The sequence below is a fragment of the Galendromus occidentalis genome, unplaced genomic scaffold (genome assembly GCF_000255335.2).
Source record: "Galendromus occidentalis unplaced genomic scaffold, Mocc_1.1 scf7180000077476, whole genome shotgun sequence".
Taxonomy (NCBI): Eukaryota; Metazoa; Arthropoda; class Arachnida; order Mesostigmata; family Phytoseiidae; genus Galendromus; species Galendromus occidentalis.
The window spans coordinates 770,319-791,295 of NW_003805464.1; the positions used below are offsets into that span (position 1 = coordinate 770,319).

A 20,977-nucleotide genomic window follows, 5' to 3' on the forward strand; every position below is an offset into this window, starting at 1 on the left:
CTTTACTAAATGATTGTAATATCGTCAGAAACGGGTAGATCATCCAATTCCACACCGTAATCGTTTTTGCGATAAAAAACGAAGCATTTTCGTGGAGATATCGGCGCTTCTAAGAATCGGCCGCTAGCTCGCTTACGAAAGGTCATAGGTCAAACTCTCAAGAGACAAAAAGATGCGAAATTCACTCAGCTTTCCAACGCCACCAAGAAATCCAAAATCGGTTCCGCCGTTTAGCCGCAATCGCCGATTTAGTGGAAAAATTTCGATTCCCGGGGTCACCGGGGTCAAACCCAGACCCAGTTATATCCTCAAAAGTTGCGTTTTAGGCCCAATAACCCACCATAAAAATTTCAGCGAAATCGGTCCAGCCGTTCAGAAGTTATGATTTTCCGTGGTTTCCGACCACTGTGCGACGCCTCGACGCAGTGAGGCGTTCCGCTCGGCTTCTCGTTCGCTCGGTGTCGTGAACAACGTGCTGCGGGCCGAGCTCACGAGCTCGGCGCGTCTCAACGCAGAAAATTTGCGGGAGTTCCACGAAGCGGAGTTATTCTTAAAATCAACGGGCTCGTTTCGCCCAAGCGCGGGAGAGATTCCCGCTGGTTCTTTGTTCATATGGAAAGGTCGCTTCATATTTCCTGACGCGGTGGATAGCACGGACCGTTGCCGAGTTGCTGTCAGCTGATCCTGTAACCCCTCAGCTGTCGGGCAGGTTTCTCACACACGATGGCATTGGCCCGCGTGCAAGGTTTGCGACTTTCCTCGCCGTACCTATTTCCACGGAGATGGATCAGTGAGCAAAAGTTCACGAGACGTCGTCGGAGATCGGTACTGAAGCTGAGGTACACCCACGGATTCGCGCACGAGTTCAAATTCGGCACCATAAGGCACATGGTCACGAAAGTCGACGCTTCTTCTCCACCGAACACCAGGTACAGCTGAGCACAACAGAACGGGGTCCAGCATAGAACGAAAACTAAAACCATCACCATAGTCATCCGGATGGTTTTCAGTTTGGCATCGCTCATCAATCGTTTCGAGGAGGCCCGGCACAGATACGAATAACAGGCACCCATGATCAGGGCGGGAACGATGAGTGCCATCGCAATGAAATACACGACGTAGCGTACGCTGGTCAACGGGGGGTCGAAAGTTCCCCAGCAATCGTAGACACCGTTGGAAAGTTGTTTGAATGAGAATATGTAGACTTGTGGGGAGGCCAGAAGAGCTGAAAGGAACCATCCGGCGCCAAGGATCACCCACAGTCTCGAGGAAGTACTGCTGCTTCCAGAGCGCACCACTAAAGAACTGTTCAAAGATAGTCCGACAAGAGTATACGTTGACAGGTACAGGACGAATATCTGCATGAACTTGACGAACTTGCAGGCGATGTTCCCCCAACGGAAACGGAAGTAGATTTCCCAAACGATCTGAGGCAGGATGTTGAATACGCCGACGAGCATGTCGGCCAGGGATAGGTGCACCATGAAGTGATAGATGTGGAGTTGATGCACGGATTTCGGCCTGTTTCGGGTGACGAGCAGGAAAACGAATAGGTTTCCACCCAGCGTAAACAACAAACAGAAGCACAATACTGTGATTCTGACATGAGCGATCGTCTCGTCTCGGGCGTCTCCGAAGTTTCCCGCGGAGCTATTCATCTATTGAGAGTCGAGTGATTTTCTTCGCCTCAGACGGGCGCCTGATTCGGGGTTCCGTTATCAGATTATCCACTCGTCACAGCCGAAGGGGTCGAAAGATGCGGAAAAGAGTTGCTGTCACCATGTCGAGTCCACGCTCAGGGACTGAGCAGCCTCCACGAGGGAAAGTTTTCTTGACATCCGAAGAGGGAGAGTTCAGCGTCCCTCTCCAGGCAAAGGGTCGACCCAAGTCGGGAATCTCTAGCTCAGGGAGCTGAATTCCCTACCGGCCGGTTCTCCGCTCATCAATCGAGTTTTCTCTCTCTGATCAACGTTTCGACATCAATAGATTATGGAGCGGAGATTGACAAAACGAGAGCTGAAGGAGACACCATGTGGATGTTTCATCTCGGTATTTCTCTGAGATGTCGGCAGAGGTCAGAACACCGGAGAATTCATTCGGATGGAAATCAAAGAAAAATGCTCAGTGGCCAAAAAACTAAAGAGGAGCAGCACTCAATGGAGCCAGCCAGCCAATGTGTGAAACCTCGATCTGGCTCACAAGGATTGCAGCGAGGAAACCCTGCTTCCGCGGACATCATTAAAGCAGCTTGACATCCTCGGGTATCGCTGAGAAAGATCGGCATCATTCGATGTGACACGGCGCAAAATTTCGGGACTTCAGAGTTTCGGTTTTTTGCGTCCACGCGAAGAGCTCCGCTGTTAGCGAGAGGATAATACAGCGCGCTCAGCCGGAAAATTCGCCTTCCCGAAACCGCACCTCCTAATTCTCTTTCACTCCAAAAGCGAGCTTCTGTCTGTGAGGTTCTGGAGAGAATTTTCTGCAGGATTCGGGGTCGATTTTCTATGGTCATGTGCCGCATGCCGACTCAGCCCGGAGCCAGGTACCCCGCTGTTCCCGTGAGAAACGCGACTTCCCTGTGGAAACGGGTCGAATCCCGACGACCATCACGTACATTACTATCGTGCCGATCGTCCGCAGCTCACTCGCATTGCTAGGTATGATTCCCCATTAAAAATCACACCTTGCCACTCGGAATCCAGGCGACGCGACGTTCAGGAGTACAATATGGGGAGATACGTACTTCTCGGGGCCCACTATCAGATGCTCGAATTTATTAGAATAAAGAATCGACAGTTCAAATCCCGAGTCGAGCATTTATTCATGCTCGGTTCCGGAATCCACATCTCTGAGAATGAGCCGTTTTCGACTGATTCAAACGCGGATCAAATATGTTGAAAGGACTCCCTGTCTTAGGCAGTTACCAGAACCCCCAAGATCAACGACTCTCGATGCACGAGGGAATCCGGCTCTGCAGATTTGTGCATCTCAATCTCGGTCTGTTTCTGATGCGAATCAAATTGGAGCAGAATTCATAGAAGCATGTCTGGTTCTTCCCTGTTCGTCAACGTCTGCTTCCGAATTCTGAGCGGGTTAGTTATTTCAGAACTGTTCGCGTAGCGCGGCGTCTGGCGCTACTCAGCATGACTTCACGATTCGGGACACACTTCGGGAGCCGATTACTGCGGAGAGAAATTTTCCTAGAAGAGAACGAATTTCACGGAGTCGCAGACGGATGGAACCGTTGCCAGTGAACATGAAGAGCTGACTCCGGACAACTCATCGCACCATTGAAGTCATCGAATGGCGCGGAAATACTGCCCAGAAGGGACCACGTCCCCGCGATGTTCCGCTCTATCGATTAGGTCGATGCCTCTTGACGGTCTTAAGCGTATGGCTCTCTTCAAGTGTACCCGATCGTTATTCGTTTATTTTTTCGTGGAGGCGCCCAGCGTTTCGGAAGCCCAACGGTGACTATGGCTGACCTGTATTTGAAATTTAAACATTAAATATTCTCCTACACTATAGGTACGGGCTCGACTCCATCAGCTGAAAACGTCCCCATCCTTCTGGGGTTTCACCGAACGAGACCTGGAGCATCGCCACGGTCGAAAGACGGAACTCAGTCAGTGATGAGAGCTTTTTACTTCAGAAGCGGATGGGAGGATGCCTGTTAGCTCGAAACAGTATCTCTAATTGGACCTGTCTTCGGCGCCTGAAGGGCGCAGGGGGCATGTCGTTTATAGCGAAGAGTTCGCCGTGTGAGTTGGATAATAAATTCTGACGGATCCAGGCAGGCAAGATTATTCCCAGTCGACTGAAGATGGAAAAAATTCTATGATGACTGGTGTTGAACGATCTTTCGCCTGAGGCAGGAAGCCTTCAGTCCGGCGATGACCCGGTGAGACTGGTAAGAAGAGCAGAACAGCAAACCACCCAAAATCAAGGAAACTCTTGCGGGCCACTTGAGTGGGAACCTTCTCATAAACATTATTTTCTCGCGGCTATGAAAGCTCTTCGCTCTGACGGAGTTTCTGACGCCGGCGCTGTAGTCCAGCGTCTCACCGAAATCTACACCTTCATTAACACATCTCGTCGAATCGCCCTATCGAGTCATGATCTTGCCAGATAATCGTGAGCATTCATCAGTCTTCCGTAATGGATGGGAGCAACATGATTCGCGCAGACAGCTCCTTATTCGTCGCAACATTGGCATCAAGACCTTGCACGGAAGTAGTACAGTAGACTCTCTGCTTAACTTTATCTGAGCGCATATACCAGTCGATAGCTGGTCAAGTTTCGAATATGCGACGGATTTGATCACCGGAATGCTCTCATTAAGGCTCTCTTGCTGGGAAAGCGCCTTGTCGAAGAATTGGTTCACGCACAAGCCCGTCCGCAGGGCACGCTATGGCTAGATCCGTTCACACTCTTGTGCTCTTCACACAAAGGATTCATGCAAGCCGTTCCAAGATTCGACGACACGAATTATGAACATCTGACAGACGCTGACTCCTTGTGAGCTCCGAACGGAAGACTTAGTTCGTTCAAACATGTCGGCGAAGACGAGTGTTTCAGAAAAGAGGCTTCGTTCCATCAAGTAATCTGGAGCGCGAAGCGACTGTAACCGCTTGGAGGGATCCCCTTCCATTCGGAAACCCCACATCGTCTAAGTCTAAGATCTCCGAGTCGAGGCTCTGCCAGACCCACCTATGCACTCACCTTGAACATTCGAAACGTCCGGTTCCGAAACTGCAAGATGTTCTGAGGTCCTTTCTCCAAGGATCGTCCACGGAAAAATTGTGATGATGTAATCGTCTCAGGGAAAGCTAAGATGGCTGATGCTTGATACTTCATTACAGGATGACAGTGAAGTTTCCCGTATTCGCTGCCGAGAGGTCTCCCGTTCCCCGACTGCAACCGAGACTGTCGAAGAAAAGATTCGGGCACGGTTCTCGGGTCGGCGAGTCCAATCTGATTACCGAGATTCCGACCGATTCTGGATTCGAGAATATTTCCTTTTGGTCAAGGCTCTGAATGAGCTTTTGTGGTCGGAAGGTTCCTTCCTTCTCCGATTCCGCATGCCGGATGCAAAATGTAAGCACTCGCGCCGGTTAGAGCGCATGGACCAGCTCCGGTTCACATACACGGCCAGATCTAGTAAGATGGATTGATTAGGGAGAGATCCATTTTACGACGATCGGAACTGGGTGCCCGCTTCGACTTCCCCCGCTCCCCCTTCGATCGGAACGCCAATTACGAGAATATCAGAACTTTTCCATTTCGGATACCTATCCCCCTCGTCATGCTGCTTCTGGATTATTGATCTTTCCATTCGAGCCTGGGAGAGTACGAAGCTCCCGCAGATCACAGAATACCCTCGAAAGCGAAATCACAGCACCACAGACGGAAGTATCCAGAATGCTCCATCCACTGAGCAGTGATGTACCGGTGCTGATGAGATGGGTTTCTCCCGAAATGCATCGTTTCGAATACAGGGTAATTGATTCTGACTGTTCGGAGTCATCATTTGCTCTTGAGCTCCGTTCGGATAAGAAACCTCATCGACCCGAGCTCCCTCCAATTCGGATCATGTTCGGGGGGCAGATATTAGAGACCCCTCGAAGTGCGTTCGAACATCCGTGATGATTAAGGAATGACCCCGAGCTCGCTGATCGCCATCTGTCTCGAGCCTCTTCGAGATTCCGGCGAGTATCCGCTGACTTCTCTCGAGAACGGTGAGAGAGACTGACGAAGTAAGTCTGCTCTTGCACGTACCCACATCCGATTTGAGATCGAGAGGATCCGCCCGGAGACGGTGATGGTCTTTCTGTTCTTTTCGCAGCGAAGGCTTCCTCCTCTCCCTTGGTCCACGTTGTGTCTGCTCCTCACGCATCGCACAAAACTTCAGTTGGTCGATGGACTGACAGCCGCTGCTGGTGGCTAGATTCGTCGAAACGAAACGGGTCGTCGGTGGAGCATTTCTCGCTGTGCTTGTGTTGGTAAAGGCAATAATTCCGTGTTGGATGCCGGTGGCGAAATGATTTAGTCTGTTTCGGTCGCGATCCTAGACGAAAACATTTCATTCGGAGACCTCAGCGTCGTGACCAGCACCCAGATCTTATTCTTCCGACTCCCTCAACGACAAGAGCTGGACTCTGGTTCGGAAACCTAGTGAAAATGCCTCAGGATAACCCGAAAATCAGACACCGTGAGTAAAAAAGGAAAAGAATGTCAACTCCGTGACCCGGGTCTAAGCACCCGTCAGTTGAGGGCTTGCCGAAAGACACTGCTTTCCGATCGGTTCTTCGGTGCTTAGCTATGATCAGCGAAGCCTAGATTCGTCTTCGAGCCGAAGTGTGCCAATCACGATGGAAGAGCCCCTTCCAAACTCCGATTGAAACGCTAGGGAGACCCTCTTGAGGGTCTCGATTGGGACGATGCGTTTCAATTTCTCGCTCCGACCGCATCCTCAGCGCTCTTCGTGGAAATGTATCGATGACACAGTTCGACTCGCGACGGGGAGAAATTCGCCGATAACATGCATGCCGAGCCGTACAACCACGGGAGCGGACGTTTTAATTTTGCCTCTGGGCGTGTTGTCCGAGCTGAATCCAGAAATAGCTTTCCTGTTTGCTTCAACTTTGTGCTTTTTCCGGGCGGGACCAATAACCGACACTCCATCGACACTTCGCTCCGCAGCAACATATGTTGCGGAACTGGAGGAGGAATTTCCGTGCAATCAGTATTGCGTGAACGACAACTATCTTAGGTTATCTGAGATCTGAGCTGTTCTTTCTATCACTCTGTTTCGTTTTCCTACCATGCCGTCCGACGTTCCTTCGTTCGGAATCGAACGTTCCCCGAAAGCCGTCAGTGGAACGTGGTTTCGAAACCCTACCGAATAAGATTTCTCAATTGCCAGACTGAATTCCGAAGCGGCGTCCCGAAGTAAACCTTCACCGCTTTCAAGGCGTCTGTGCGGTGAAGGCTCGCGAGATATTGACCGCTGCCGAGCGTATCCGCGTTCATCAGAAGCTCATTCGACCTCGAACTTGAGCTTCAAAAAGTGGCCGTGGCGAACGCTTCGAGGTTATTCGCTTCTTTCCGGAGGGATTTCACTCTCTCCGATCCGCGTAACCGTCGCGCGGAATACGAGATTTTTTCCTAAGGAGAAAACCCCCACCCGATGCTTGGTCAATTTTTTCCACGGAGCCTCGAGTTTATTTGGAGCAGAGTCTTACGGAAATCACAACTGAAGGAGGATCGCCCGAAATACCGAGTTTTTCTCTCCCGGTCCCGGATGCGGTGATAAGCGTCCGGCAACCTGCGAGTGTGGTGTTCCCTCCGTGCGATTGTTTCCGAATAGTTTTCCTCAAATTATGTTCGACGCCGAAAACTCTTACTCCCGGCCTCCTCTAACCGTCCCAAAATCCGGGATCACGGCAAATTGAGCGAAACGCTGGTTGCCCTCATTCTGGCGGCACGGATACCTCAATAGGAGTTATGGTGCGAGCGACCAGATGTACACGTTAAGAAGACATTTTCGGAAATCATCATGATCAGTGGCTCGGTCAAGAGCGAAGTTCACACATTTTGAAACTCTCTTTTTGTCCACAGCAATGAATGCGCCACCGTGGCGGGAAGCTGCAAGTCTTATTTTAGCTTGTCGCAGTCCGATGTCCGACGTTGTGGGTAATGACCTGGCGGACACGATGATTGCGACAAAATGGGCCAACGGCTCCCAGACGACCAATGGGATCTCACGGTTCGATTACAAAGTATGTGCTTCGATTCAAAATTTTTCTAGTTTTCCAATTGAGACTGTAAAACTGGCGCGTATCCATGGTCGCGCGGGGAGCTCTCCGTGACAGGCTTCCTCAACAGGATCCAGCCGCTCAAGACGTAAAGAGTCCGTGTTTCCTCAATTCACAGGTCCTGATGGTGAAGCGCAGTCAGCTTTCCTCCTTCATGGCTAACGCTTACGTCTATCCGGGTGGACTCGCGGAAAAGTCGGATTTCTCCTTGGAGTGGATTAAAGTTTTCGAGCAGTGTGGGATTTCATTCGATACGCTCCGAAGCGAGTTTGTCGACTGCGTGCAGGGACCGAGGCCGCCAATGATTGAGGAGCCGATGACCATCTCTCACAACGAGAAGAAGGTACATTCGGTCATTATTCTCTTGACGGAGCGTTATTGTTCACATAGGAACACGCCAAGGGATCGCCCAGGAATACGGTACTCCGGGAGTAAATTCCTCAACGCGTCGCTTATCGAACCGATGGATAACATCGAAATATTCTGATCGCTGTCGAAGTTTCCGCCCCGACCGACGTCTCTTTGAAGAGCGTTGCAGAAATTTTACATTTATTCCTTTACGGGGATCCAGTACCGCCGACACATCGAACTCCCGCGCAGACCGCGGAAATCAGTAGACTAAACCTATTGCAGGAAATTCTGGAAGGCTTTCTCCCGGCCGACATTGCGCTCCGTATCTGCGCAATCCGAGAAGCCTTCGAAGAAACGGGCGTGCTGCTCGTGACAAGCAGCAAGCCCGACGTCAGCGCGCCGATGCGCGCATTCGAGCAGGACATTGACCAGAACTCTTGGAGACAGAAGCTCCGGTCTGAGCCCAGGGCTTTCTTGGACTTGTGCTTGACGAACAAACTATGTCCGAACCTCTGGGTGATGCACGAATGGTGGGACTGGCTGACTCCGATCAGCGTCGGTCATCGCAGGTGAGGGGCTCGGCCGATATCCGGGAGATGGGGAGCGTTCGAATATTCCGCAGCAGACATTCCTCCAAGAGAAATTCCCTCCCTCTCTTCCAGGTACGATACCATGTTTTACGTCGCCTGTCTGGATCAGATGCCGAACGTGATCCTAGATCAGAGTGAAGTTGTAACGCTGCGATGGACCACTCCGCTGGCGATACTCGAAGAGTACAGCGGCGGCAGCGTTTTCCTGGCGCCTCCCCAAGTGTACGAGATGTCGAGACTGGCCACCATGAGCTCGTTTAATAATTTGGCGAAGTTGGCTCGAGAGCGCGAGCGTCTCGGCGTCGAGAGATGGATGCCCGTCGTCGGAGCGGCGAACGATGGCGTCGTCGCCCTCCTGCCAGGTGAGTCTTGGGCGAGACTGCCTGGGGAGAGTTCATATCGCCGGAATCCTCCGCTACCCCGGTTCCAATTCTGCAATTTCCTCGTTCGCAGGTGATGATCTGTACCCCGCAGAACCGGATATCTATGGGAATGGACCGGGACCAGAATACCCATTCACCCTGGAAGAGGTGCGGAAACGCTGCGAGCATCTGAATCGCATGGACGTTCAAGGACCTTTCGCGTGCGCCCATTGTAACATTCCGCCCCCGAGGGGCATTCCTTGTCCGATAAGTTACGTCGGAACGAGCCAGTTGAACTTCCAATCTGTGCTCTGATAGGATGTGTCCCCACCGATGGTCAGCCATCTGCATCGGATGTATGGTGTTATACTTCGGTGGACTCCTCGAGACGGTCAAAGATTTCCACTCCGATAACTCTTGAGATTGATGAGGAATAACAATCAACCAGCTCCATCTGCGTCGTTCTCTACCACCGCATTCAAATAAAATATTCCGACTTGTCTTAACAAACAATGACGCTCCATGATATTTGCTCAATAGGGAGACCTGTGCGGGAGTGGAATTTTCCGAGGCGATTGACGGTAATTCTTTCGCCTTCTGAGGCTCGTTATCGGTTGCAACCAACTCCGTCCAGAGATCATGGGAAAGACTTCTCCAGAGTCTAGATCGTGAAACCGCAAACCGGTGGTATTTTTTCCAATGAAAGTCGTTCACAGCGTTCTGCCTGAGCAACTCATTGCGATTCAGAAGGTATAATCTCGCGGAAAATTCAGAGCTCGACGTCCCTATGTACTGTGTTGACCTTCAAACAATTGACGGCTTCCCGGCTTGTGGCGAGAAGTTTCTCACTGTCAGGGGAATTCCAATCCGATGTCCAGATTGAGGAGGGAGCCTACAGGAGAAAGAAGGGCTTTCCCGATCGAGAGAGCAGTCCACTGCCGATGGATACTCCGACCTCAACGCTGTAGACGTCATCTTCCGCCAATAAACTAAGCCTTCGTGCCAACATCGGACATCGATCCAGCAATACTTCAACTTTATCCGCCCTTGATGCGCTCTCGAGCCCTCGGCAGCTTCGCGGCGAGCCCGGTTCTAGGGATTCGAAATTCGCGGCACGGGCAAGCAGACGACAAACCTTGTTTGTTTTTGTGGGAACCAGATTTCGTCCATCGTCCTTCAGAGCTCAGGACACTCGAGCGACGAAAAAGTGAGTCTCTTCGCCATAAGCGCCGTGGTGTTTTGCCTCCTGAGTAGGTCAAGAGGACTCGTTCCCCCGGGAATTGCGAAACGGCCGCTCATGAGACTAACACCCCTTGTCTGGTGACCCCTCGGGAGAATCAGGCAGAGGATGCTGGTGTTCGACGTTTCCGCGACGGAGACTCTCTGTAGAACGTCAGATGCCTTGACTCCGAACGGAAGCTCTTGATCATCCGAATATATTGAATAATAGAGCTCACACGTGAATTAGCTCGATATTTTTTTTTCCTAGCTCCACCATGGGGTTGTTCTTCGGAAATCTCTTCAAGGGTATCCGTGGGGTCGTGTACTACAGGGTGAGCCACTATGAGCAGAACCCCTTCAAAGGGATCATTTCCCAAGGAGTCCCGAATATGGTCAGGAGGATTAATGATCAAATCTTTTACATCCTTCCACGTGAGTAGAATATCTCGCTAGCTTTCCCGACGGGACCATCGAAAATCCTAAACATGAAATGATTGTGGAATCACCAGTACAACATCGTCGAGGGTGAAGCATTCTATTGTATTGATTAATTTCAGCCGCCTTGTTCTACTACGCTCTGTACGACTGGGCGGTGAAAGAGAACAAGCGACTCTCACGGAAGAACCCAGCGGATTACGAAAATGATGTTTAGGTTGGACGCATGGAGCTCTATTACCAATAAATATTAGTACGATCAGAAAGTGAGAGCCTTGTCCTGGTCGAAGCTTTCAGAGACTTCGGTTGAGCCGCAGCGCGGCGTCTGGAACCAACGTGAGCCCGGGATGGAAATCTCTGGCCGTCCATGCATTTTTCGGGAACGCCCCCTTGAGCCCTTGAGGGATCTGAAGATAAGGACGAGATAGGTAATGGGAAGGCATTGGCATCCCGAATATCCCCAGCTCGCATGCTGAGAAACCCTAGTGCTGCGCCCGGATCCGAGGTTGTCCCAGGACCGTATGCATTCCTCGTGCGGAGGAGCGATCTAGAGCAGGGGTGGGCAAACTGGGACCCGCGGAGCTCAAGGTATGCTCCAGCTTTCGTGCTTTTATCCCGTTGTGGAAATGAGTCCCGCCCAGTACACATACTTTCGGTGCGAGATCTCCGACATCTACAAAACCCTTTAGGTTTAGAGAAAATTCTTTGAGCTAGCCGAAAACGATTGCCCACTCCTGATTTTGGGGTCCACGCTTGGAACCCGTCGAATAGCAAGGACTCGGAATGTCGGATGGAAGAACCTCAGTGAGACAGCGCGGAACGTAAACGAGTGCCCCAGCTCCTCGGAGTTCCGGGCCGGTCTCTTCCGGCTGCGAAAATTCATGTGAGTTCAGTTTTGGAGATCGATCAAGGAATCTGGCTCAAGCGACCGACGCGTGTCGACCACTCCGTGGAGGGTGTCGTGAGCCACGCGGAGGATGAATTTCCCGAATCTAGTACTTACAAGCCATAAAGAAGCACTCGGGTAGAGTTTCCGCAAAACAGTGTGTTTATTGATTGAAAGATTGTTTTTCTTATACTATGGTTTATGAGAAAGGGGAACCTATGTAGGGGCCCGATCCGGCACCCCTTTTACTTGATTGATGAGCACACCCCCGTACACTAAGGGTCCTTGAATTAAACACTGGGCTCTCACGAGCCAAGCGCTTTGTCGGCACTTGTGGACGTGCGCAAGCGTATGCGGAGCCGCTCTGATTCTCAACTCCGTACTGTTTCGCAGACCCGGGGCCAATAAGACCCGGATGTAATTAGATATGAGAATCCGAGACCGGCTGACTTCTAGCTAGCTTCTCTTGAAGACGGCTTAATCCATTTACAATGATTCCGCACCGACGACAGGTAGCTCGAGGCGAATGTTTGAGCGGTCTTCTAGATATTGATGATGCGTCCTCGCGGGGTGACTCGGAGGCATCGCTAACTATGTTTCTCTATTTCCAACAAAACCAATAACCAATGAATGACAGTTTCTCCCCGTATGCCTCCAAAATGCATAGAATTAGCCTGATTTCAGATATCAAAGACGATGTTTCGAACAGCTTCGCATAGAGGAGACTGTGCTCAACGAACGACCTAAATTTCCCACATCAGCGTGCCAATTTCGAGAATACATAGTACGCATTGAGTGGAAGAGCCGGTCGAGGGAGGAATATCTACAGAGGGGTTTGAAATGCGGCGCGGTATCTCCTGCGCAGGCGCACGCCATCACGCGTTAGGGGCCGGGAAAGTAGTGCCGTCAAACGAAACTTTCTACGCTTACTGACAACGACCAGGGAGCGGGAGCAAACAAGGAGCCGGGAGGAAAGGGATCCTGGAATGGTCCAACGAGACTGAGCATGGGTATTTCGTGCGATCTGGCTCTGAGCTTTGAACGAAGACTCTCGCTCAATTCTTCGGCGATCGTCCAGCGTGCAGAAGGAAATTCGCCCTCAAGACCGCTTGGAAATTCTGCCCGAAGAATTATCTTCGATCTAGGCGGGAGTGTCCTCGCGGAGCCGCGAACTGAGCCATCGGAGCCCACTCCCGAGAGGCTCCGAACGGCAATATTCGGGGCTGCCTGTGGAATCCACTCCTTGCCTCCTCTCTCACCGGCGCCACTACCCGCAAGTCGGGACGTCTAAGACCGCCCGTGCGATTGTTGCAGGAGTCACTTTCGACCGAGAACCGCCGGCCGGAACCGACTGTCAAGCACAACCTTGTCAACGACATATCCCAGTGAAGCGAGGAGATTTTATTTTCCCGCAATGGCTGACGATCAAGTGCTAAACGATGTTGCCAACCGTCTCCGCGTGCTCTCCATCCAGAGTACGAATGCATCGAATTCAGGGTGAGTCCACTCATCGCGCGAGCCTTGCGCAGCGTCGGAACTGGAATATTTTTCATCCTGACCATACGACTTGCATCGTAGTGATAGACAAATCCTCAAGTCGGTGCAAACCGGAGTCTGACTTATTCTGTCGCTCGGAGTCACCCGTCACTTGAACAACAGGTGCCTTCGAACGCGAGCAGGCGGAATCGTCAATCGTGAACCATCTTGACAGCTGTGCGTAGGGCCGAGCATGAAACTTTCCTGTTTGCTTCGTAGCAGAAAAACGAGCGCGGAACGACCCTAAGCGGGTCAGAAATAGCGATGTCTAAGATAATGACCTATTCGAGACCTGTTTTCTCTTCTGTTCGCCGTGAACACAGTGGCGAACAGCCGCTATCATATCGAGATGATTGGGAGCTCTGTGGACAGAAATATCCCATGCAAACGGATGCTACACGCTGCCATCGCTTTTCTCGGATGGTCGCTTGCCGATCGCCGGAGGATACTGGCCCGGTAATCGGGGCGTAATCCCACGCGGTTTCGTCGAAGCCTTCCACAGAAGCGAACCTCCCCAAGAATAGACAGTGAGGACGCTATTTTATGCGATACGGACGCCGACTTCCGTTTTTCCCGGGCCGATCGACACTTCGAAGGTCACGTGTCCGGCCGAGCTGTCGGTCTTCGCGGACTAGCCAAAGTTTACGACTTCGTCTTGAGCTCATCGCAAGCTCTGGTTCCATATCATATCTTGTGATGGATAAATACTCTCCGAGCAGATCTCGACGAGTCCGCGAGGAAACGAACCCGATTCCTGCCTCGGCTCGAGGCTCGAATACCGAGACCACTGAGGAGCCTGAACCAAACGAGCTTGATTTTCGCTTCCTGTTTTTCTCACGCGACTCCCGAACCTGAATCGCTATCGAGGCATTGGTCTCCTCGTTCAAGTCGCTCCGTCAGCGATAATGGTTGTATCTTTTCGCGCCCTTAAGAAAATATCTTCTCAAGGCGCTTCCTGCTGTAATAGTCAGTTCGCGATACCGGTCAACGGAAACTCTGCCGACGTCAATGAGATGGGGCATCGCCGAGATGCAGGAGAATAATCCGGCAATTCTTGTCATGTCGAGTGTCAACAGAGGGACTGCTTTCCAAAATAGAATATCGGCTCCCGAATCCATTGAGTGCTCGCTGAATTTCATGAGAACTGCTTTTTCCAGGCATCCAACAACATGTGCTTCGATCGCCGAGGTTATGTCGGTTTTGTTTTTCGACGAGATGAAACAAGTACTCAGCGATCCCAGGAACGCTTCTTCGGACCGACTGGTGTTATCGAAGGGTCACGCAGCTCCGATCCTCTACGCGGCTTGGGCAGTCGCCGGTCTCTTTCCCGAGGAACGGCTCATGGATCTCCGGAAAATCGACTGCGAACTCGAGGGCCATCCAACGCCGAAATTAGAGTTCGTTGATGTGGCGACCGGATCTCTCGGACAAGGTCTAAGTTGTGCAGCCGGTATGGCGTACACCGCAAAGCACTTCGACAAGCTGGACTACCGCGTCTACTGCATTATGGGAGACGGTGAAGCCGCGGAGGGCTCAGTTTGGGAAGCGATGAATTTCGCTCAGCACTACAAACTTGACAATCTGGTTGCCATCTTCGACATCAATCGTCTCGGTCAGAGCGAAGCAACCTGCCTCCAACACCAGATGGACGTGTACAAGGCCCGTTGTGAAGCTTTCGGCTTCCATTCTATCGTTGTCGATGGGCACTGCGTCAAGGCTCTGAAGGCTGCTTTCGCCGAGGCTCGAGCGACCAAGGGCAAGCCGACGGCGCTCATCCTGAAAACCTTCAAAGGAAGAGGAATTCCCGGAATCGAGGACCAGGAGAACTGGCACGGGAAGCCGCTGGGGGACAAGGCCGCAGCCGCCATTCAAGGTGAGCGATCTCTGACTCCGATGTCTGGACGCAGAGGTTCTCGAGTAGGAATTCCTCCGCAGACATTTACCGTAGATTTACTTTTTCTAATTTCGGAATGTTTCTCGTTTCGTAGCCATCGAAGGAAAAATGTCGAACAAGCGACCCTCGAAAGTCCCGATGAAAGCGCCTTCGATCTCGGCCCCCGCCACGGTACCCAGTGCCATCTCCCTCTCGAAACCTCCAGCGTACAGCCAAGGGGAAAAGGTCGCCACACGTCTCGCCTACGGAACCGCGGTTGCCAAGCTCGGCGAAGGCTCAACCCGAGTCATCGCTCTCGACGCCGAGACGAAGAACTCAACTTACGCCGATAAGTTCAAGAAAGCTCATCCAGATCGATTCATCGAATGTTTCATCGCGGAACAAAATCTCGTCGGTACGTTGGCGTTTCCTCTCTGAACGGCCCGAGCCAAGATGGTCTCGTTGCTCGTCGCGCAGCCCATCTTTCAAATCCAGGTCGATCCGATACAAAAGACGATTCTCTCGCAGGTGTTGCGGTCGGATGCGGAACCCGAAAACGTACGGTGCCTTTCGTGTCGACGTTTGCTGCCTTCTTCACGCGTGCCTTCGATCAACTGCGTATGGGAGCGATCTCCCAAGCGAACGTCAAATGCGTCGGCTCTCATGCCGGGATCTCGATCGGGGAGGACGGACCCTCCCAGATGGCTCTCGAAGACATCGCCATGTTCCGATCGATTCCGGGATCGCTCGTTTTCTACCCGTCCGACGCGGTGTCTACTGAACGTGCTTGCGAACTCGCCGCCAACTACCACGGCATTGTTTTCATCAGAACCTCTAGACCTGCGACGACGATCCTCTATCCGAACGATGAAGTTTTCGAGCCTGGCAAGTGTAAAATCGTGAGGAAGTCCTCTTCCGACAGAGCGCTCGTGATCGGAGCTGGAGTGACCCTCCACGAGGCTTTGGCGGCGGCCGAGACTCTCGCCAAAGAGGGTGTGAACATACGAGTTTGTGACATCTTCTCGGTGAAGCCCATCGACGGCACCGCGATCTTGCAGAACGCGGCAGAGTGCGGCAACAACGTCATCGTTGTTGAAGATCACTACGAGCAGGGCGGCATCGGGGACGCCGTCGCCCATGTCCTGGCCCAGGCTCCAGGAACCAAGTTGCGACATCTCTGCGTGCGCGGTATTCCCCGGTCGGGACCGCCTTCCGTTCTTCTCGATGTCTTTGGCATTTCAGCAAAATCCATCGCTCAAGCCGTCCGTGAAATCTGAGGTCACTCACCGCCTACGCTGGGCAAAGTTTTCCGCTTGGATTTCGTTGAGTCGACGCAAGTCTAAATAAACGCAACGATTCTCGCAGGGAAAAATGGGAGGCTTTTCCACTTTCGATATAAGCTCCTCGAATTCGGGAGGGTTCCTCCCGCGCTGGGGGTTGGATCCAAGTCTAATCGGTGAATTCTAGAGGAGCTCTCATCGATCGAGCGTCTGAGCCCTGACTGAAACTCCGGATTCCAAACATTCGGACATTTATCGGAGTGTTATATGACCATACGGACTTCGCTGAGGGTCTCCACGGGCGAGGAACCGTCGGAATCGAGGTCCATCGCGTCCATCGGGATGACTTGGATTCTATTTGGAACCTCGGGGCAAAACGCAAGACTAATAATCCCGATTCGTGTCAAAACATCGGCATTGTAGAGGAGCGAGAATACTAGGTCTCCCAGTTCATAGCGATCCCTGAAGAAGATGCATGATCCTAATTAGGCGCGAAGGCGATGACGACTCGCTCATGACGATTTAACATGGAGCGACGTCATCCGCGGTGAGCTCCGGCGACCGGCTGATGGGGAACCGGGTGGGGTGGGGGGCGAGAAGGGGAAGAGCCTCTGCCAGCCTTGATCATGAACGGAGGAAAGAATTGTCAGGATTCGGAATCGTCAAGGGGCCGACGCGACGTTCAAAGTTGGCGCCGCCTGTTGACGTGTTCTCTCGTGACGATCCACTTTCGGGTTCCCCTCTCCACTAGCTGTACAGCGACGTCTGTCTGTACCCTTGACCAAAGCATGTCTCGATAATGGAGAAGGCCCTCCTCGACACGATAAACATCTGCGGTATCGAAAAGAGGGCCAGACAGATAGTCTTCTCCTCTTTCTTGAGTTAACCTTCGGTCCTGGCGAAACGGGTCTCACTATGAATTTCCTCATCAGTTCGATGGAGTGAACGTTCTGACTTCGAGCTCCTTGCACTTCCACAACCACACTGATCTTCACGGTGATCAGACGGCAGTGTTTTCAGCCTCTCGAGCTATCATGAGCGCGCTACTGCGTCAACTTGCCAGATCGGTGCCCAGATTATCTCTGAGGCCACCGTCGAGACTAGCTTCACATTATCCCGTACCCGATGTCTGTTTCGGTCTCACGGAAGAACAGCAACAGGTGAGGCTTTTCTCGACTCTCCTGGGGAGAACGGTGCCGGAATCTGACATGTGAGCGATACTCTCCCGGGAAATTTTAGGGACAGAGAATGTATTTACTTTGCAGCTCCGGCAGAGCGCCTTCCAGTTTTTCCAGAAAGAATTGGCGCCTCACGCACAGGAAATCGACAAGACTAATCACTTTCGGCAATTCAGAGTGCGTAAATAGATCCTGCGTCGGCTAGCACAGCCCTGCGTCGACAGACTCTTCGAGATGGTGAAAATAATACAATGATAAATACTGAAAGTGAATTCTCAAACATCCAGGATTTCTGGAAGAAACTCGGCTCGCAAGGATTCTTGGGTGTCACCGTCAAGAGCGAGTATGGAGGCTCGGAACTCAATTATCTAGATCACATCATCATCATGGAGGAGATGTCTCGAGCTTCTGGCTCTATCGCCCTGAGTTATGGCGCACATTCGAATCTCTGTGTGAATCAGATCCACAAAAATGGCACAGAAGAGCAGAGGAGAAAATATCTTCCGAAGGTGGGTGCAATAATCGATATTGAGTTTTTCCAACTGGACATCTTCGCGAAATCCTCTCTCCACGACCGATATCCTTTCTCACCCTTTGAGCGCAGCTGTGCAACGGAGAGCACATCGGAGCCCTCGCTATGAGCGAAACCGGGTCGGGATCCGACGTCGGTTCCATGAAGCTCACGGCCGTCCGTGACGGAGACGAATACGTGCTGAACGGAAGCAAATTCTGGATAACCAATGGTCCGAACTGCGACGTGCTGTTCCTGTACGCTCGTACCGATCCGAATGCAAAGAAGCAGCAGCACGGAATCAGCGCCTTTATCGTCGAAAAAGTGAGCAGCCGATGCGCTGATTCCAATAGCTAGACGTGCGTGCGGGGCGCAGGCGATCTGAAGCTTGATTTCTCGCATGTACAGGGAACGCCTGGTTTCACGGTAGCTCAGGAACTTGATAAATTGGGAATGCGAGGATCGCCCACGGGCGAGCTCGTTTTCGAGAACTGTCGCATACCCGCCGAGAACTTGGTTGGGGAAATCAACAGGGGAATGTACGTCTTGATGAGCGGTCTCGATTTCGAACGTCTCGTGCTGGCTGCCGGGCCTGTAGGGTGAGTAACAATCTCGAGAATCGGATGTGTTCCGTAACTTCGACAAAATTGATGCTTGTCTGAACGATTCTGGAAGATTAAAAATTCGGGTCATTCCACCAGTCTGATGCAGGCTAGCTGCGATGCCGCCTTCGAATACGTTCACCAGAGGAAACAGTTCGGTCAGGAGATCGGCAAGTTCCAAATGGTTCAAGCCAAGATCGCCGACATGTACACCACGACGAACGCTTGTCGGAGCTATCTCTATTCAACTGCACGAGCCGTGGATCAAGGCCATGTCCTCTCGAAGGATTGCGCCGGGGTCATTCTACACTGCGCGGAAAAAGCGACTCAGGTTGCGCTGGACGCAATCCAACTGCTTGGTAGGTCAATCCAGCGACTATTGGATCGTGTCTCGACTCGTCAAAGCTATTCGGAGCAGTGGGACTGACCCGCTCTCCATGTTGTGGAGAGCTCCGCTCACGCGAGAATCTTTCCAGGAGGGAACGGCTACATAAACGATAATCCGACCGGACGGTACTTGCGCGATGCCAAGTTATACGAAATCGGAGCTGGAACGAGCGAGATCCGACGATTGATAATCGGCCGTGCTCTGAACGCCGAGTACAAGAGTTGAGGAGAAGTAGGGAGAGATTCGATTCTGTACATAATTCCCGTCTTTTCCCCCGGACCAAGTTACATTTAGGGCAGAAGGGTTGTAGATAGATACAGTTCTGAGTATAAATAATTCAAGCCATGGTTTCAATATGATACCGATCTTTGTTTGAAGAGAAGCGTCCCCCGCGATCAGAGAGTCCGATTCTCCTCTCCAGAGATCGATCGTCATGATTAGGGCCCGGATTTCTATGCGTAAAAATATGCGTGAAAACATGCGAAACATGCCCATAAGTATGCGCGTAAATATGCGCATGAATATGCGGATATATCCGAATATATGCGAATATATGCGAATATATGCGGATATATGCGGATATATGCGGATATATGCAGTATGCGTTTGTATGAAAATGCATAGAAATCCGGGCCCTAGTCATGATCATCCGGTGCGCTTCGCTATCCAGCGCACGATGCTAGAGCACGGCGAAGCGTTACGTAATTTCGCCTGAATCCGTGAGGAGCACGGGACGAATCCTTGAAACCTATGGCAACGGGGCTCAAACGGTGCTGATTCTCGCACTTTCCCAAGCCTCGCACTGAATTCTTTGAGTTCGGTTAGGGACGCCGCGTGACGGCTGAGGACTACCCATGGCATCCGAAGGCTACGAAAATGGATCTTGACTCCCCGAAGACTCATTCGCCATATTTCGTCGATGTGCATGCCTCCGAGCGTTTTTGAGGGAGAAGGTCTCGTCGAGGAGACTCAGAAACTTTATTATTTCAAATTGAAAAGACAATCAGAGCGAAAAAATGAATTCGTCACAATGGATTCACGTATATACATTTGGGTCGGGAGAACATTGAGATCAGAAAAACAGAGGCTCCCTCTGTACGATTCGAGTCAACTGATCAAGCGACTCGATGCGTCATCGAACAACAACGTGACGAGTTTTTCAATCTGCTCACCGAAAAACTCCACCGATAAAATTTGTCGATTTTCCTCACCTATGATCAACGACGTGACATGGGTATATGCGCTCGTTAAGCATCAAGTGCATCGTCAGACGCGTTGAGAACCGAGTATAAATATGGGAGATCCCCACTTATATCAAATATCCTTCGGTTCATCCTCACATGCCGATTGTTCTATCGTGATATATGTCGCTGTTGATTCCATGGATGATGTATTAAAATTCACTATTACCATCGGCATCATCAACTCTGTCGACGGCTCCTTCTTCGATACTAATTCATGTTTTTACAACATTCCACGGCCTTGAGTAAGTTTTTCCATCCTCATCCGACCGACAGTAAGCCCCTTGAGATGGGAGCCACGCATATCGAGAGAGTTCCCCACTTTTCCGCATCGACCTCCCTCGAGATGTCCTCCCCACTCCAATCAGTTCCAAGGAGCTTATGTCGGTAGAGCGAATGAAACGGCTACGGAAGGCTGAGTTCTGAACATGGTACCAGTTCGTAGGCGCTTCAGCTTACGCTTGGATTGGCAAGCTTTGCAAGTGTCGCTAAGTTAGAAACTATTAATTCCTACCAGTCAAGAATGATCGAGAATATAGCTGTCGTCGACGGCGATGAAATATTTTGGCGGCGCACGTTCCTTACAATGGACAGGGATTGCATTAATCGGGTTCCCGCGATAAAAGTGAGAGTGCGCCAAGCATCTGACAGGGTGTCAGATGGTCAAGATCGTCGAAAAGAATAATAGGAGAATGGGCGACATAGA

General features: G+C 51.5%; 5 protein-coding genes across 6 annotated transcripts; 4 read left to right on the top strand and 1 right to left on the bottom strand.

Annotated features, from left to right (window-relative positions):
• Positions 1-674: 674 nt before the first annotated feature.
• On the bottom strand, positions 675-1,658 carry LOC100901555 (oxytocin receptor-like). The gene has a single exon (XM_003745023.1). The coding sequence runs from the start codon at positions 1,656-1,658 to the stop codon at positions 675-677; it is 984 nt and encodes a 327-aa protein (XP_003745071.1).
• Positions 1,659-5,911: 4,253 nt separating this feature from the next.
• On the top strand, positions 5,912-9,545 carry LOC100907613 (nucleoside diphosphate-linked moiety X motif 19). Its single transcript, XM_003744981.2, has 6 exons — positions 5,912-6,211; positions 7,621-7,781; positions 7,936-8,160; positions 8,451-8,737; positions 8,831-9,120; positions 9,212-9,545. The coding sequence occupies exons 1-6, from the start codon at positions 6,181-6,183 to the stop codon at positions 9,433-9,435; spliced, it is 1,218 nt and encodes a 405-aa protein (XP_003745029.1). The 5' UTR covers positions 5,912-6,180; the 3' UTR covers positions 9,436-9,545.
• A 729-nt stretch (positions 9,546-10,274) lies between these two features.
• On the top strand, positions 10,275-11,043 carry UQCR-Q (Ubiquinol-cytochrome c reductase ubiquinone-binding protein). 2 transcript variants are annotated; one of them, XM_003744982.2, is made up of 3 exons: positions 10,275-10,327; positions 10,610-10,773; positions 10,899-11,043. In XM_003744982.2, exons 2-3 carry the CDS (start codon positions 10,617-10,619, stop codon positions 10,991-10,993), a joined length of 252 nt encoding a protein of 83 aa, XP_003745030.1. In that variant the 5' UTR covers positions 10,275-10,327; positions 10,610-10,616; the 3' UTR covers positions 10,994-11,043. The 2 variants fall into 2 exon arrangements, with proteins under 2 accessions (XP_003745030.1, XP_018495717.1); XM_018640201.1 differs by having other exon boundaries at positions 10,286-10,331; positions 10,899-11,042.
• A 1,926-nt stretch (positions 11,044-12,969) lies between these two features.
• Positions 12,970-16,443, top strand: LOC100907894 (transketolase). Its single transcript, XM_003744983.1, has 4 exons — positions 12,970-13,159; positions 14,356-15,071; positions 15,187-15,486; positions 15,600-16,443. The coding sequence occupies exons 1-4, from the start codon at positions 13,077-13,079 to the stop codon at positions 16,346-16,348; spliced, it is 1,848 nt and encodes a 615-aa protein (XP_003745031.1). The 5' UTR covers positions 12,970-13,076; the 3' UTR covers positions 16,349-16,443.
• A 702-nt stretch (positions 16,444-17,145) lies between these two features.
• Positions 17,146-19,381, top strand: LOC100908133 (isovaleryl-CoA dehydrogenase, mitochondrial). Its single transcript, XM_003744985.2, has 7 exons — positions 17,146-17,511; positions 17,617-17,706; positions 17,817-18,038; positions 18,134-18,364; positions 18,449-18,639; positions 18,742-19,001; positions 19,119-19,381. The coding sequence occupies exons 1-7, from the start codon at positions 17,386-17,388 to the stop codon at positions 19,253-19,255; spliced, it is 1,257 nt and encodes a 418-aa protein (XP_003745033.1). The 5' UTR covers positions 17,146-17,385; the 3' UTR covers positions 19,256-19,381.
• Positions 19,382-20,977: the final 1,596 nt, after the last annotated feature.